A 14129-nucleotide genomic window follows, 5' to 3' on the forward strand; every position below is an offset into this window, starting at 1 on the left:
TCTGATTGTGACATGGTGCGCATCACTTGAACCCAATAGTGTGCAATTTGGGGGCATTCCCATATCGTGTGGTAGAAGCTGCCTATCTCCCCGCATCCCCTCAGGCAGTATGGGTGTGCAATCCTTTTCATCTTGTGCAGCGCATCCCTTGTGTAATATGACCTGTGCAATATGTGGAGCTGTACCAGGCGCAAGCGGGCAGGGACCCCTATTTCTTTTGGAGATGAAGTCGCCTCCTGCCACTCCGTATCGTCCATGTCGCCACAGTCAAGCACCCATTTCTTCCGCAAGGTCTCTAGGGGATCGGGCAAGTTGTTTACAAGTTTTCTATATGTTAGGGATGTCGCTTTTGAAGGCATAAAGTCAGTCAGCAGCCTGTCCTCTAATGGGGACGCCTCTGGGACATCTTTACCAGGTTCGAACACTGCTGTCAGGGCATGACGTATCTGCGTATATCTGAAGCGTTCAGTCAGCGCCAGCTCGTATTGGCGTTGCAGTGTTTCAAAAGGTAGCACTTGCCCTTTCTGCCATAGATCTCCAATGGTTGATATGCCAATTGCATCCCAACGGTCGAAGCCCTTAGATTGCCTCAATTGTCCAAGTTGTTTCACGTCCCACAACGGGGTGAGCTGTGTTAGCACTCCCTGCCATTTCAGCCTGCGAAGCGCCGCATGCCACACGATAAGCGTGTGCCGTAGTGGGCCGAACTTAGATGAGATCAGCGATTTATCGTATAGTGGGGCCAGCATTCCAGAGAGCCCCAACTGTGCTCTGTCCGCCTTTAGTGCCGGCTCAGACTGGGGAAGATGCAACCATTGATTAACACTCTTCAACTGCGACGCCCAGTAGTAAAGACCAACTTCTGGGAGCGCTATGCCTCCGTCGTACCAGCCACGCGTGAGCTTGGCCTGCGCTATTCGAGCAGGCTTAGAACCCCACAGTAGCACCGAGACCTGCGCTGCGATGGTCTTGAAGTACGTGGGAGGGACAGGGTAGGGAGCGTTTTCTAGGACATAGAGGAAGCGGGGCAGGGCCATCATTTTGAACAGGGCCGCTTTACCTAGCAGCGTCAGTGGTAGCGACTCCCAGTGTCGAATGTCACGTTTGAGGCGGCCAAGAGGGGGCTGCAGGTTCTGTGTGTGGAAGGAAGCAGGGTCCGTTGTGACGTATATCCCTAAATATTTAAACCCGTCGACCGAGATCCGCAACGGGCAGGTGCCCGGCAAGTGTGGCGCGGGACCGTGCAGTACATGAAAATGACACTCTTGAGGAAAAACAAAATCAAAAACAATAATCCCAAATATGTGACTATCTGAAAAACGCAGAGTTTTTGTGATGTAGCCAGTTGTTGCTATGGCACTGCGCAAACACAAGTCCAAATCCGCACCGCTGACCAACAATGTTAGAACCGGCTATTTCTGGTAGGCTAAGGCTGACGCCAAAGCCAGGCAGAAACCACCATTCTAGTCAGGGCAAGGAAGTCACACGCCAATATAACCCCTGCTCACCCTCTAGGTAGCTTGGCACGAGCAGTCTAGGCTAAACTCGGAGGCGATGTGTAAAGCATTTGCGCCAGCGCACGACAGCAACAACATACTAGGCACACCACAAAAGAGACTCCACACAAGGTTATATTAAAATAACTTTTGTATTGTCAAAACATATCAGATAGAAATCACACATGTACATTGTGCCAACTGGCACGGCAATATTCACAAGGGATTATTTACACAGGACAGGGCCACATGGGCCACTGTCATAATCAGCACTTTTAGAAATAGAAATAGTACTTATAGAACTTAGAATAAAAGTGTATAAAATCACTGTAACACAAAGTAACAGTTATAGATCACATCCAATAACTACTGGGGACAGGTAAGTACCACCTACGCAACCCTAAACTCCTAGTGAGGTCCTGGTCCCCTGCGTGACAGTCTCCTAAGGGTTTAGGGTTGCGTAGGTGGTACTTACCTGTCCCCATTAGTTACTGGATGTGATCTATAACTGTTACTTTGTGTTACAGTGATTTTATACACTTTTATTCTAAGTTCTATAAGTACTACTTCTATTTCTAAAAGTGCTGATTATGACAGTGGCCCATGTGGCCCTGTCCTGTGTAAATAATCCCTTGTGAATATTGCCGTGCCAGTTGGCACAATGTACATGTGTGATTTCTATCTGATATGTTTTGACAATACAAAAGTTATTTTAATATAACCTTGTGTGGAGTCTCTTTTGTGGTGTGCCTAGTATGTTGTTGCTGTCGTGCGCTGGCGCAAATGCTTTACACATCGCCTCCGAGTTTAGCCTAGACTGCTCGTGCCAAGCTACCTAGAGGGTGAGCAGGGGTTATATTGGCGTGTGACTTCCTTGCCCTGACTAGAATGGTGGTTTCTGCCTGGCTTTGGCGTCAGCCTTAGCCTACCAGAAATAGCCGGTTCTAACAGTCATCATCTCGGCTCGGCTCAGGGGTTCCATCGTGACAGCGGAGTCGGCTCCGTCTGAGCCCGCACCATCCTGGCGTGAGGATCTTCTAAGTTCGAAGGCGATCTTGGGCTGCTTAGGGTCGGAATTGCCCATAGCAATGAGCACTCCAGGTGGGCGCCAGACCACGCGGGTGGGAGAGGAGCTGAAAATGGGGGGAGATGCACTATCAATCAGCATCCAGTAGCACAGACTCAAATGGGGAAAACAATCTGGGAACCAGAAGCAAGACAGTCCCAGCAAGCCTGGGGACGCGTCCCCCACAAAACAGCGCAGGAGGCAGCCGGCAACCAGAGGTGGAGGATGGGTGCCGGCTATACAGTCTTTAGCCCAGCCGCCACCGGCAGGTCAAGTAAGAGAAGGGGTTAGTGCACAAATCGATGTAGACAGCCCCAGGTGCAGACGGCATGCAGGTGGTGCTAGGGCTACTGCAGATGCGGCACCCAAGGAACTCCGCTGTGTATGGATGAGTGGCGCGAAATTACGAGGAGCAGAGAAGAATAGAGGGGCACACTCCAGTGGATGATGTGCCCAAGGTTGAAGCTGGAGTGAGGTACCAGGCTGGCGCCGGGCAAGCTCAGCAGAGGGCCTGAGGATAGTCCGGGAAGCAGTGTATCAGTTAGCCAGTCACCAGGGGAGGCACGGGCAAAGGTGGGGGAAGGGTGAGCAAACGTTTGCCCACCAGGTCCAGAAGACCCCAGGTATATGCCAGAACAGGAAACCGGCGCAGAAGTAATAGGCCGGGGGGGTGGGGTGGGGGTTGGGAAGGGGGAGCCCTCTGTGGTCCCAGAGTAAAGTGCCAAAGCCTGGCGAGACCAGCCAGGCGTGTCCAGGGGTGGCCAATGCAGCGTCCTTTGCGGCTCATGAAGGATGCAGGCTGGAGTTCGGCAGGAGTCCACACCGCCGCGCCCCCAGGAGCAGGCTACGGAGCTGAAGGCAGAGAGTCCCTGGCAGGCCTCGGTGCGGGCGCAGAAGGCTTCACGTCAACCAGGCTGCAAGGGCGGGCGGCACCCCCCCAGCGCCGGGCAGCAGGGGAGGAGCGGGGACCCTCGGCAAGAGCACACCAGAGGAGGGAGAAGACCAACAGGGGAGCTTGGGGGGTCCACCGTTCCTTCAGCCCGGCCCTGGCGCCGCAGCACTCACGCAAGGTGGGGGTGTAGCGCAATGCCGGAACCAGGCCGCGGCGCCCCCGGACCGGACTGCACAGCAGACGGCCCCCAACCCCGCCAGTGACACCCCCAGCGGTAGCGCCACTCACCGCTGACAGCAGCACCAGGTCCCGGGAGACTCCGCCGTCCCAGCAGGGCTCCCCTGGCACACACAGCTCTGGAGGAAACAGGAGCGGCCTCCCGGCGCGTGTGCACAGCGCCGGCCACGAGATGTGTAGCTCCACTGGGGAAGCAAGCAGGAGTTGGGGCAATAGATTCACAGTGCCCCCCAAAGTCTGGAAATGCCGTTTTGGTGCGGGTGAAGTATGAATGCCTACAGGATGGTGGCGGATAAGAGAGCTTGGCTGACAGTGCCCACTCAGTGCGGCCATCTTGCAGCCGGCCAAGCCCCTTTTTACTTTCAAGTACAAACATATGAAAACACACAAAGGTATGCAACCATAAAGCAATCATTATTGTTTCGGATTTGAACAAAAACATCCCAAACGATACAAACTTTTATATAAATAAAGAAATGTAGCTGTGCTAGATATAAAGCAGCATCAGGTATCCACCCCTACTCGGGGTAGAAAAAAGAACAAACAGTGTGCCGGTTTGAAGGGTGACGTTTATGTCCTCGTGGCAAGGGGTAGAGATTAAAATATGAGTTAAACTTAAAGGCACAGCATAATTGTTTGTTTCGTGTACATAATATATCCTCATAATGTAAGGAAGATGACAGAAAGATGGAGAAAGTGATCATTTTTAGTTTGTATTGTCCTTGACATTGTCATTTGTATAGGAGGGAGGCAATTTCAAGATGAGCTTCATCTCTGAGTTGATGAGTGCAGCGATAAATCGGAACATTATTTAACAGGGGTATAGGCGAAGCCTACATTTTTAAATACTTTTTCTCCATCCCATTAAGTTGCATAGAACAAGATGCCTCTCTAATCCCAGCCTCCACAACTCACAAGGATAGACCCTTATCCTTTCCTCTTCCAGGATGAACAAACAGGTATTTTCTTTGTCACACTACCACTCATTAGACCTCTCTACAACCAACAGCATGCATCGGCAGAGATGCCTCAAACTACCACCCTCACTATCAGATCACTTTGAATATTAAGCAACTAGGCAGACCCAATCGGCCATACAAACACACAAAGGCAGAGAATCCTTTCAGTTAGTGCTCTCAAGCACACAGTACCCCTCCTCCTCCAACTTAAAAACAAATTAATAACCAGTTCCTTAACCAACATATTTGGAGAATGCTATTTCCCACAGAAACACAGAGACAATGGTGGGGGGTCTTGAGAAAGATCAGATGAAGATTGATAGAGATAAGAAGTAAAGAAAAGGAACGAAGCTCAACAGTTGACACAGACATGAGGGGTCATTAAAAGAGTGTTTAAGATCAACAATAAGATTTAGAGGAACAAAGCGAGAGTGATTTCGTTGAGCAACACAGAAAAATAGAGGGAGTGTAAACACCATGGTTTGTGGACCTGGGGTGGGAGGTAACACTATGAAAAGAGGCATGAAGATGATGGAACAAAAGAGAGGGAAATTATAACATTAAAGAAGTGGTGGGGGGAAGTGATAGCAAGGCTGTGATGGAACTGAATGAAAAACTGAAGCTTTATGAGTAGGTTCGGGACAACATCTTTGCAAAGACCCTCCCTTCTATTTTCTTCCAGTAAAAGAACTTTAGTTGTCATGTGGGGAATGATGTACATTTCTACACAGTGTTGGAAAGCTTGAAACATGAATATACCATGCTTTGTGATTAGGAAGAATGTGTGAAAAACACTTTAAAATCTTTGAAAAACTTTGATTTTCCATTTCAGGATAATCCAATTGGAAATTGGGATGGACGATATAATGGAATTCAACTTTGTAGTTTTGCCAGTGTTGAAAGTACCCTCCTGCTTCACATAAATGATATTATCCCAGGTAGGATTCTTTAAAATGTCACTGGCAGTTGTTTAGGAAATTCAACAGTGGTAAATTGGGATTACTGCAGATAATTTTTGTGTACTGACAGATGAGCAGTATTGTCTTTTTGAATGCATGCCACTAGCTCCAAAGCAAAATCCTCCCTAGTATTTTAGGATTTTCTAAACCAGTTTGTCCACATTAAGGGCCTGATTTAGAACTTTTGGGTAATAGAAAATCTTCAGTTTTGTGAAAGAATTGCTTAGTCCTCATGTGGAGGATTCTACTTAGGGTTGATGCTAATAAAAAGTTCAAACAAGTACTCAGTACTCCACTGGAAAATGCTACTTCTGTGGATAATATTTAGCAGGAATTTCTTCAACCATGCCATTCCAGTTGCAGCTTCAATTCTACTGGTGATAGTCCAACATAGTTGAATCCTTCAAGGTATGATTTGGCACTTGCACCACAAAATAGAGGACTTTCCGTGAAACAAACCTCAACCCTAAGTCTTAAAGGCATTACATGCGCGTTTGCAAAGAATTTTATACTTATTTTAGAACCTTATACTTTTTTTTACGGTCATCATGACTGTGGTACGAATACCTAGAAGATTCCACATCAAAACAGTGTGTTGCATGCAGTGAGTAAAGATCAAACTAAGCTTGATTTGGATCATTCTTTGATATTTTGCCCTTCACTACTCTACTAAACCATCTGCATACCAGTCTGTAATCTTTCTGGCCTTTTCCCTGAAAATGTTAAAATATGATTCACAACTGTAATGATGGTACTTAATGTGGTGTTAACTCCTTAACTACCTTGATTGAGATTGTGGCGACCAGGGTTTCTGATGATATTGGTCCTGTGAAAAGGATCAGCAATGTTAAAAAATGTGTTTCCTGCCTGAATTACAGAAAGATATGGGGCGGTGTGTTGAATGGGGACATTATCTCAGCAGATAAGACTGACAGTTCAAGTATCGGCCTCACTGCTGGCTCTTTAGGTAAATGAGCAAGAGTGAGGAAGCTGATACAAGCTGCCTTTGCCAATTTTCAGCGATGCCATATGGACCAGCAGCGCATGATGTAGCGACATAGCTCCATGAGAAAAGAGCTTGAATTGCTGTACCCCAGCACAACAGCATGGTCCCCCAAAATGTGCATCATTACAAGCACTAAAAACAAGTTGGAAGCAATTTTGCAATGCATGTCCTTCTGACCCACCCACCTCCAGTTCACACTGGCATAGAGTTTATGCCTCTGCTAATAGCTGAGCTATTTTTTGACCTCAGTCCTCTTTGCAGTCCATCCTGGCACTGTAGAAAGCCCACAGGGGATGATTTGAGGAAAGGACACCTATTGAGGGTGGGTTGGAGAAAAGGTATCACTGGGGCACAAAAACAGCTGTGCAATAGACAATTCCCCACTGCTGCTAGATCTCTTCTCTCCAGGTCATTCATTGGTGTGGGAAATAGGAGAACACTTCTCTTGCTATCAGAACAAGCATTTACAATGCAATAGGTCTCGCAATGACATTATTTTGAGCTATTGGCATTGTAAATGACAATGTTTTTTTTCCCCTTTCTAAAAAACAAAACAAAAATCCTCTGCAAATGACATTGTTTTTTAATTTGTTTTCCATTCTAAAAAACAAAGAAAATACTCTAATGCAAAATGGCAATAGCTAACTTTTTTATAACTGCGAAATCTATCGCATTACAATGCGTAGGTCTTCCATTTGTTTAGCGTTAGAGCTGAGTGAATCAGTGGGGACTGATGGTATATGCAGACACTAGGGTGAAAAAGCCTCCATCTATTTATTTGTCACAATAATCTCCACTTACTGACTAGATATTGCTTCTACGCTCAATTGTCTCCTGTAAAGAATTGGAAAAGTTAGCGAGGCAAACTGAGGTTTGTTCTCCTCACCTGTAACCAGGGAGGGTGACTTCTTCTTAAGTTCTTGGCACAATGGGCCTCCACCAACATGTCCAGAAGCAGCAACATACCCATGAGCCGAGGAGAGTGCCGTGGGTCCCAGTAGGACACTTAGATGCAGAGGGTTAGAGAGGCCTTTGAACCTGATGACGAGGAACAGGCATGCGGCGGGCCGCCTGGGCCTGAAAGATTGAAGGAGCAGCCGGGCCATGATCAGTGAGGTAGCCTGGGATGCCGGGGGCCCCTCTAGTGACTGGTTGAGAGCCGGGGGCGGTTATGCTTGGTGTGTGCGCTGACTACGTGACATTGCGGAGGCGGGAATAAAAGCCCACTGATGGTGCCTTGTCCGCATACTGAACTCCTTGCATGCGACGGTGCCTTGTGGATGACGACCAGGAGACCCACAACTACCAGGGAAGCAGGGGGGGGGGGGTTCAAGAGCTTGATGAGGAGCTGGAGACTTGTCGGGGAGAACGGAGCACCAGAGCCTTGAGGCCGCGCTGTGCTTGACTTCAGGAGGGTAGAAGTGCGATGACTTTGGTGGCTGGGGGCTCGGCGCGGCTGTGTCGGCGCCTGCAGCAACAGGAGGAGATCGACAAAGGAGCAGTCCAGGGGCCCGTGGAGTGGGGCTTTTCATCAGGGGAAAAGACAGCTGCCTGATTGATGACCCATCGGTGAGGGAGACTGCATGCTCCATCCATCACCACCCCCTTTTGTACCGCTTTTGGCCGCCATAAGTGTGGCAGGGTATACTCAGACGTGAGTCCCTTGCTCACTTTGCCACTGGATTCAAGCAAGCCTGGCTGAAGGCGGCTGAAATGCCAGAAACCGGTCCTAGGAAGCTTGTTTCCGGTCCAGGGAAGGCATGGCTTGGCAGTTCGGGCTGGACTGTTCCCATGAGGCACAGGGTCAGACTGATTTGCATATGGCCATGTCTGAACTGGGGTGGCAGAGTGGGCTAAAGAACGGTGATGGATTAAACCCAGATCAGTTGACTGGGTGTGAGTGTTTGATTGGTTCAGATGCTCCGTCCAACACCACCCCCTTTTGTACTAAATCTGTGCCTGCAGCAGCCCGGGTTATGAGAGCCAGTGTGAGAAGAGGAAGGGGAGTTGGAGAGAGCAGGGCAGGCCGAGCAACTCCATTTAATGGTACCTATGCTATTTTTCTTAAATGCATTGATAGAGATTTAATTAAAAAGCTAAAGTGATAACTAATAAAAGTTGAGACTTTGAAAGGTGCCTTGATGCTACTTATCTGCAAATAAATCTATTACTTTTCTCTGATTGACCTAAAAATTGCGGGACCTGATCCTAAGATAGACGCAAACTGTGCACATTATTTGTTTGAAATACGCATGCAGGCGATTGTCCTCCTTCCGTTTCCTCAAAATTGAAAGGTCAACACAATGTAGGTTCATCAACACCCGGCATGAGAGGAGTCCACTTCAAAGCTTTCATGGGCTCCTCTAAGAAGCACTGCAAGGATGGCGAAGACTAACACCGCAAACACAAGAAACACAAACAGCGGGACAAGGAGCCCGGGGCCCATAAGCGTTCCCGGGAGCGCAGTGGCCGCCACTGAAAGACTATCCGAGGGGGTTCTGCTGCCATTGAGGGGGGCCCGCCAGCTTCTGCTGTCACTGCCCCTGTAAGCTCCAGTTGGAGGTTAAAGAAGGAGAACCTAGACCTGGAATACGAGCAGCAACAGCAGGGTGATAATGATTAGGTGTCACATCCTTAATGGGTGTGGAATAGATCTTCCTGACACGTATTGTGCGAAGTCGTGTTGGCTGATGCTCGCCCTGAGAGAAGGTTTTTATTTTTTTTTATTTTTGTGTAAACCTTTATTGGTATAGACAGGATATACAAATCTGGGCCTACAACCAAACTGGCCGGCCATAATACGTGAAAGCAGTCAGGAAGTCCAGGATGAAGTTACAGAATCAATGATAGAAGAACGTGAGCAATACAATCTTAAAAAGGGGGGGAGGAGAGAGGATCCAAACGGCCAGCAAACAGGAGCAAAGAAGGTTATTTTTATAATAGGGCAATAAGGAGCATGACAGGCTCGGCGACAATATAAAGGAGTCCGGATTCCCAAATCAAACCATTGGTAACAGAGAGGCTAAAGGGCAGCCATGCGGGAATGTCAGCACTGTATATATCGGTATAAAAACAGGGCCGTGAACACAAGTCAGTATACAATTAAGAACAACTATGCATCCCCACCACCCAGTTGCACATCGGAAACAGAACAAAGGGGCCGGAATAGCGACAACACCAAGACTAACCCGTCATACTGACCTTAGGAGAGAGGGAAAAAGGGAGGGGGGGGGGGGAAAGGAAAGAAGAGAGGGAAAGGAAAACACAGACTGAAAGAGAAGAATGCCGCGCCTAAACAAGCGCCCCGTAGCAAGGAACACATAAATGAGCGGTAATATCAGCAACGAGGAGGGCATGGGAGTCGCAATGGAAAGCAGCAGAACTACAAAAAGAAGAACAGCGACATTACAGACCCCACCCCAATCATTCCACGGAAGGCAAGGACAGACGCGGCACTCCAATAAAGAGATACAAAAGGGCCATAGAACTGAGGAAAATAAAACATCAAATAAGACCCAACCCACCCATCCCACCCAGCACCCCTGCAGAAGGCTACGGCCTACCCTCCAAACAGCGCGCCTGTCGCCCTAAACCAGAACCCGAAATGTAGTAGAGACAAGAGAGAAGGAGAAAATAGAGACAAAAAAAGGACATGAAAACAAAAGAAATAAATGGGAGGGAGGAGCAAAAGGACAGAAACAAATACGGTCGGCCACAGCCCTCCACCCAACCATACGATCATAGTACATGTGAACCAGAACGACACAATCTCGAATGCCAAAAAACGTACAGGGGGGTCTCCCACAGCACTAAAAATATGAGCAACTTCGCCACGGATCAGTACACCAATAAGCCACCGGGAGCCGTGCATCTCACCCCAGTTCCTTCCTAACCACAATTACCACCCACCACAGGACAGTGTGAAGTAAACAACACAATGCGAGGCAAGCACACAAATGAAAGAAAGTACGAGCAAAACGTAGGCCAGGGAGGGCAATCAGTAAGCAAATGGGCAAAAGTTCAAATAGGCAGTTCAAATGTCTCAGCAATAGCAACAAGGGCAATAATAGACATGAGTTCAGTCTCGCCGTTAGGAAAAGCGGGGGTTTCCCTGCAAAATAGAAACACGACCTCATCAAGGCAAAAACAGGCAGCGGTCCACCATTGTTCTCAGGCACCCGGGGAGGATCAGGTCCCCGCACGACATCCAAGTCCCCAAACTCCAAACATCGAAGATCAGGAGGTTCCAAATCCACCGGCCAGCAAACCCGTCGATGGATAGCGACAGTAACCCTCGTAGCGACCGAGGGAGGCGAGGCAGTGGCATCACTGAGACAAGAGGGGACCATGAAGGAGCGTTCACCCAAGATGGCGGTGGAACAAATCGAGTCTCCCGGAGCACCGGGGGCCAGGGCTGCGCGTAAGGATCGTAAGGCATCAAGAACGTCTCCAATCGTAGGCTCACGCACACACGTCCAGGCCCCCGTGCAGTCCAGGAACCCAAGTCCGTCATCACGAGGAGACCCACAGCACAGGTCGTCGGCAGCCATTTTGTGAATTCAGCCTCCTCACCACCCTCCGCGATTCTCGGAACAGTTCACAAATGCGGGCCTTTACAGATTTCCGGGGGGTCCCAGCAATGGCAGCCTCGGTAAAAAAAGGAAATTCGCCCAAGGCGGGGGGCCGTCTGCAGTATCGCTGGCGCTCCTCACAAACAGAGTCCGAGGACGAGGGTCCAGAGTCGATGGACGGAGCAGCGGCGGGGGGACCCCTTCACACGATCAGTCCACGGAGCACCGCGCCCCGTACCAGCCTCACGGCCGTCAAGGCGGGCCCGGATCAGGGTCACCGGGATGGTCTCACAACGGCTCTCACCAGTGGCGCAGTCTCTCGGCCGGGGCCGACGGTCACCACAACACCAGGTCGGATCCGATAGGCGAGGCCCCGGTCTCAACACCACGAAGGCCCAGGTTCCTTCGGGGGGCACAACTTCGGAACCGCAGCACGCCGGAGTCTCCAGGCCAAACGGTGAGTAAGAGCGAAACGTTGCGTTCCTATTTCTTCGGAATTATGTCGTCTCTGGGCAGGATATGCAACAGGATATGCGGGTCAGGCCCGAGGGCTAACGGAGCCGAGCTACAAGGCGACCATTACGCTCGCGAGCTTGGCTCCTCCCCCCTGAGAGAAGGTTGAAGGAGCAGCACTATAGCGATACGAAACAACCGGAATTCCACGTGTGTAAAAATAGCTGTCACTGAATCCTTTATAAGTGGCTTCACAGCTGGTGTTAAGCGGTACCGGGTATGTATATTCGAAGCGAAGTTCAGCTAGTTGCTAATATCTTTGAGGGTATGTACGATATGTTACTGACTTATGAGAGTGTAAGGTGTAGGGGAAATCTGTGCCTGCAGCAGCCTTGCTTAGGAAAGCCAGTGTGAGGAGAGGGAGGGGGGTGGAGAGAGCAGGCAGGGCAGGCCTAGCAACTCCATTGTCTTCCGTGAGCCGGGTGCGTGACCGCGCTAAGGCTACGCTAATTAGAAACAGATGGCCCCTATAAAGATAAGAAATTGCTCCATGACAGCCGTGAACCAGCCGATCCAGTCCCGATGGGCCGGACGAAAGGGAGAAAGGGCAGTGGCCAAAATGCATCCTTTTCAATGGGAAGCCAGCTTTTAGCATAAACGCTGACGCAACCCAATAAAAATGATGTGCGGGGCTTCAGATCCCCGTCTGAAATCTCCACTCTCACTATATGTCTCGCCGAGCGAGTAGCACCTGCGCTGCAATGCTAGGCGAGACCTAAAAAGTGTACAGGCACTCTTCTCTTCCGGGAAATACTCATCAATAGTCATAAGCACTGAATTATCTCCGCCCACGTGCGGGAACCCGGAGCATATACAAAAAAATACATATATATGTGTATGTTTTATAAAAGAAGTACATAGTACTAAATAAAGACACACAGATACATGTATAACATACAAATATGTAGCCCCATACATATCCAATAGGCTAAGAAGCCAAAGTTACATGTATTTCTTTAGTATGAAAATAACACATATACATATAAATGTAAGAAAAGGACATGCACAGTAATAGCATTCCGCAGTAACCTTTTATTTTCATAAAAGAAAACCGGTAATAGGAGGCAATTAGCCTTAAAAAGGCTGCATAAATAAATAACATTGTTGTACAGAAAAGAAAACTGGCACCTAGCCTTTAAGGCCTCAGAGACCCTGAGCACTTTGCCTGTAAGGCCTCCAGGAGCCCTCTGCTCCCATCATGCACCACAGGTGACCGTTAGGTCAGTTCTTTTTTCCGGCTCCTTCTGTGAGGAACCTGGAGCTTGAGCTTAACTGATTTTTACTTTTTCCAGTCAGAATTTATTTTCTAACTACTTTATTCGACATTTCTTTTTACTGGCTTTATTTACCAGTCTTTTTCTGACAAATGTGTCATTCTTATTAGTTAGAAATGCTACCTTTATTTTATAAATGTCCTTCCTGTGGGAAGTAGATGTCCAAATCTGTTTGTCGTGTGCCTACCTTCTTCTCACGACACAGAGACATGCTACCACTGTCTTTAACTTTCAAGAAGAACATTGAAAGACAGAGAGAAGATCAGACTTCTTAGTTTGATGGAGAGAGGTAAACATCAGAAAAGCGTCCCAGTGAGTCAGCATACCTCTAGAGAGCCCTCCTCTCAGTCGAAGATCTACATCACCAGATGCTAGAAGTAAGAAAAAACATCACATGGCGTCGTCGACGGGACCAACGACACAAGTAAGATCGACGTCGAAGACAAGATCACCGTCGAGAAGTCGACGTCAAGACCAACGACGCAAGTAAGATCGACGTCAAAGACAAGCACACCTTCGAGAAGTAAGTCCACTTCAAGACATGCTTCGGGCTTGAAGCATGATAGACCTCAGTCGACGTTAAAGAGCCCGTCGATATCAAGTCAGAGGTCGACGTCGAGATCTCCGCCTCCTTCTCTAAGGTCGGCGTCGAGACACTGTAGATCACCCTCTCAGCCCCATCAGCGCTCTACATTGAGGTCACGATCGCCTTTGACAAAGTCGACGTCGAAGATGCCGCATGTACACCAGCGGTCGACGTCGAAGAGACAGAAGTCGAGGGCTTCTTCTCATAGGTCTCCACCGTCAAGAGTGTCGCCGCCACGGTCGTCGTCGATGGTGGCTCACTCCCATTCGACATCGATCGTCTCGACGTCGAAACGCTGGTGTACATGCGGCATCTTCGACAGACAATTTGTTCCTGCTGAAGACATAGAAAGACCGACGTCGAGATCACGGCGTTCGACGTCGAGGGAAACTTCTTCCTTGTCTGTTATCACTATTATACAGATTACACCGGAGGGCTCTCTGACTACCAGGAAAAAAGTCTCCTCCTATCAACATGTCACCAAGATGGTTGGATGACATTGGGCACTGGAAAATCCAACCCAGGCCTTCTGAGAGACCTCCTCCCACGGAATCCTCACGACCTTCTGCT

General features: G+C 48.9%; 1 protein-coding gene across 4 annotated transcripts in view; it reads left to right on the forward strand.

The window, feature by feature from the left end:
• CYLD (CYLD lysine 63 deubiquitinase) overlaps positions 1–14129 on the forward strand; it is a 491869-nt gene that overhangs the window by 160905 nt on the left and 316835 nt on the right. For all 4 annotated transcript variants that reach the window (XM_078670509.1, XM_078670506.1, XM_078670508.1 and 1 more), the window contains one exon: positions 5483–5588. In XM_078670509.1, coding sequence (XP_078526635.1) covers positions 5483–5588 — 106 coding nt within the window. The remainder of the gene's footprint in view (positions 1–5482; positions 5589–14129) is intronic.

This window comes from Lissotriton helveticus, chromosome 12 (assembly GCF_964261635.1).
Source record: "Lissotriton helveticus chromosome 12, aLisHel1.1, whole genome shotgun sequence".
Taxonomy (NCBI): Eukaryota; Metazoa; Chordata; class Amphibia; order Caudata; family Salamandridae; genus Lissotriton; species Lissotriton helveticus.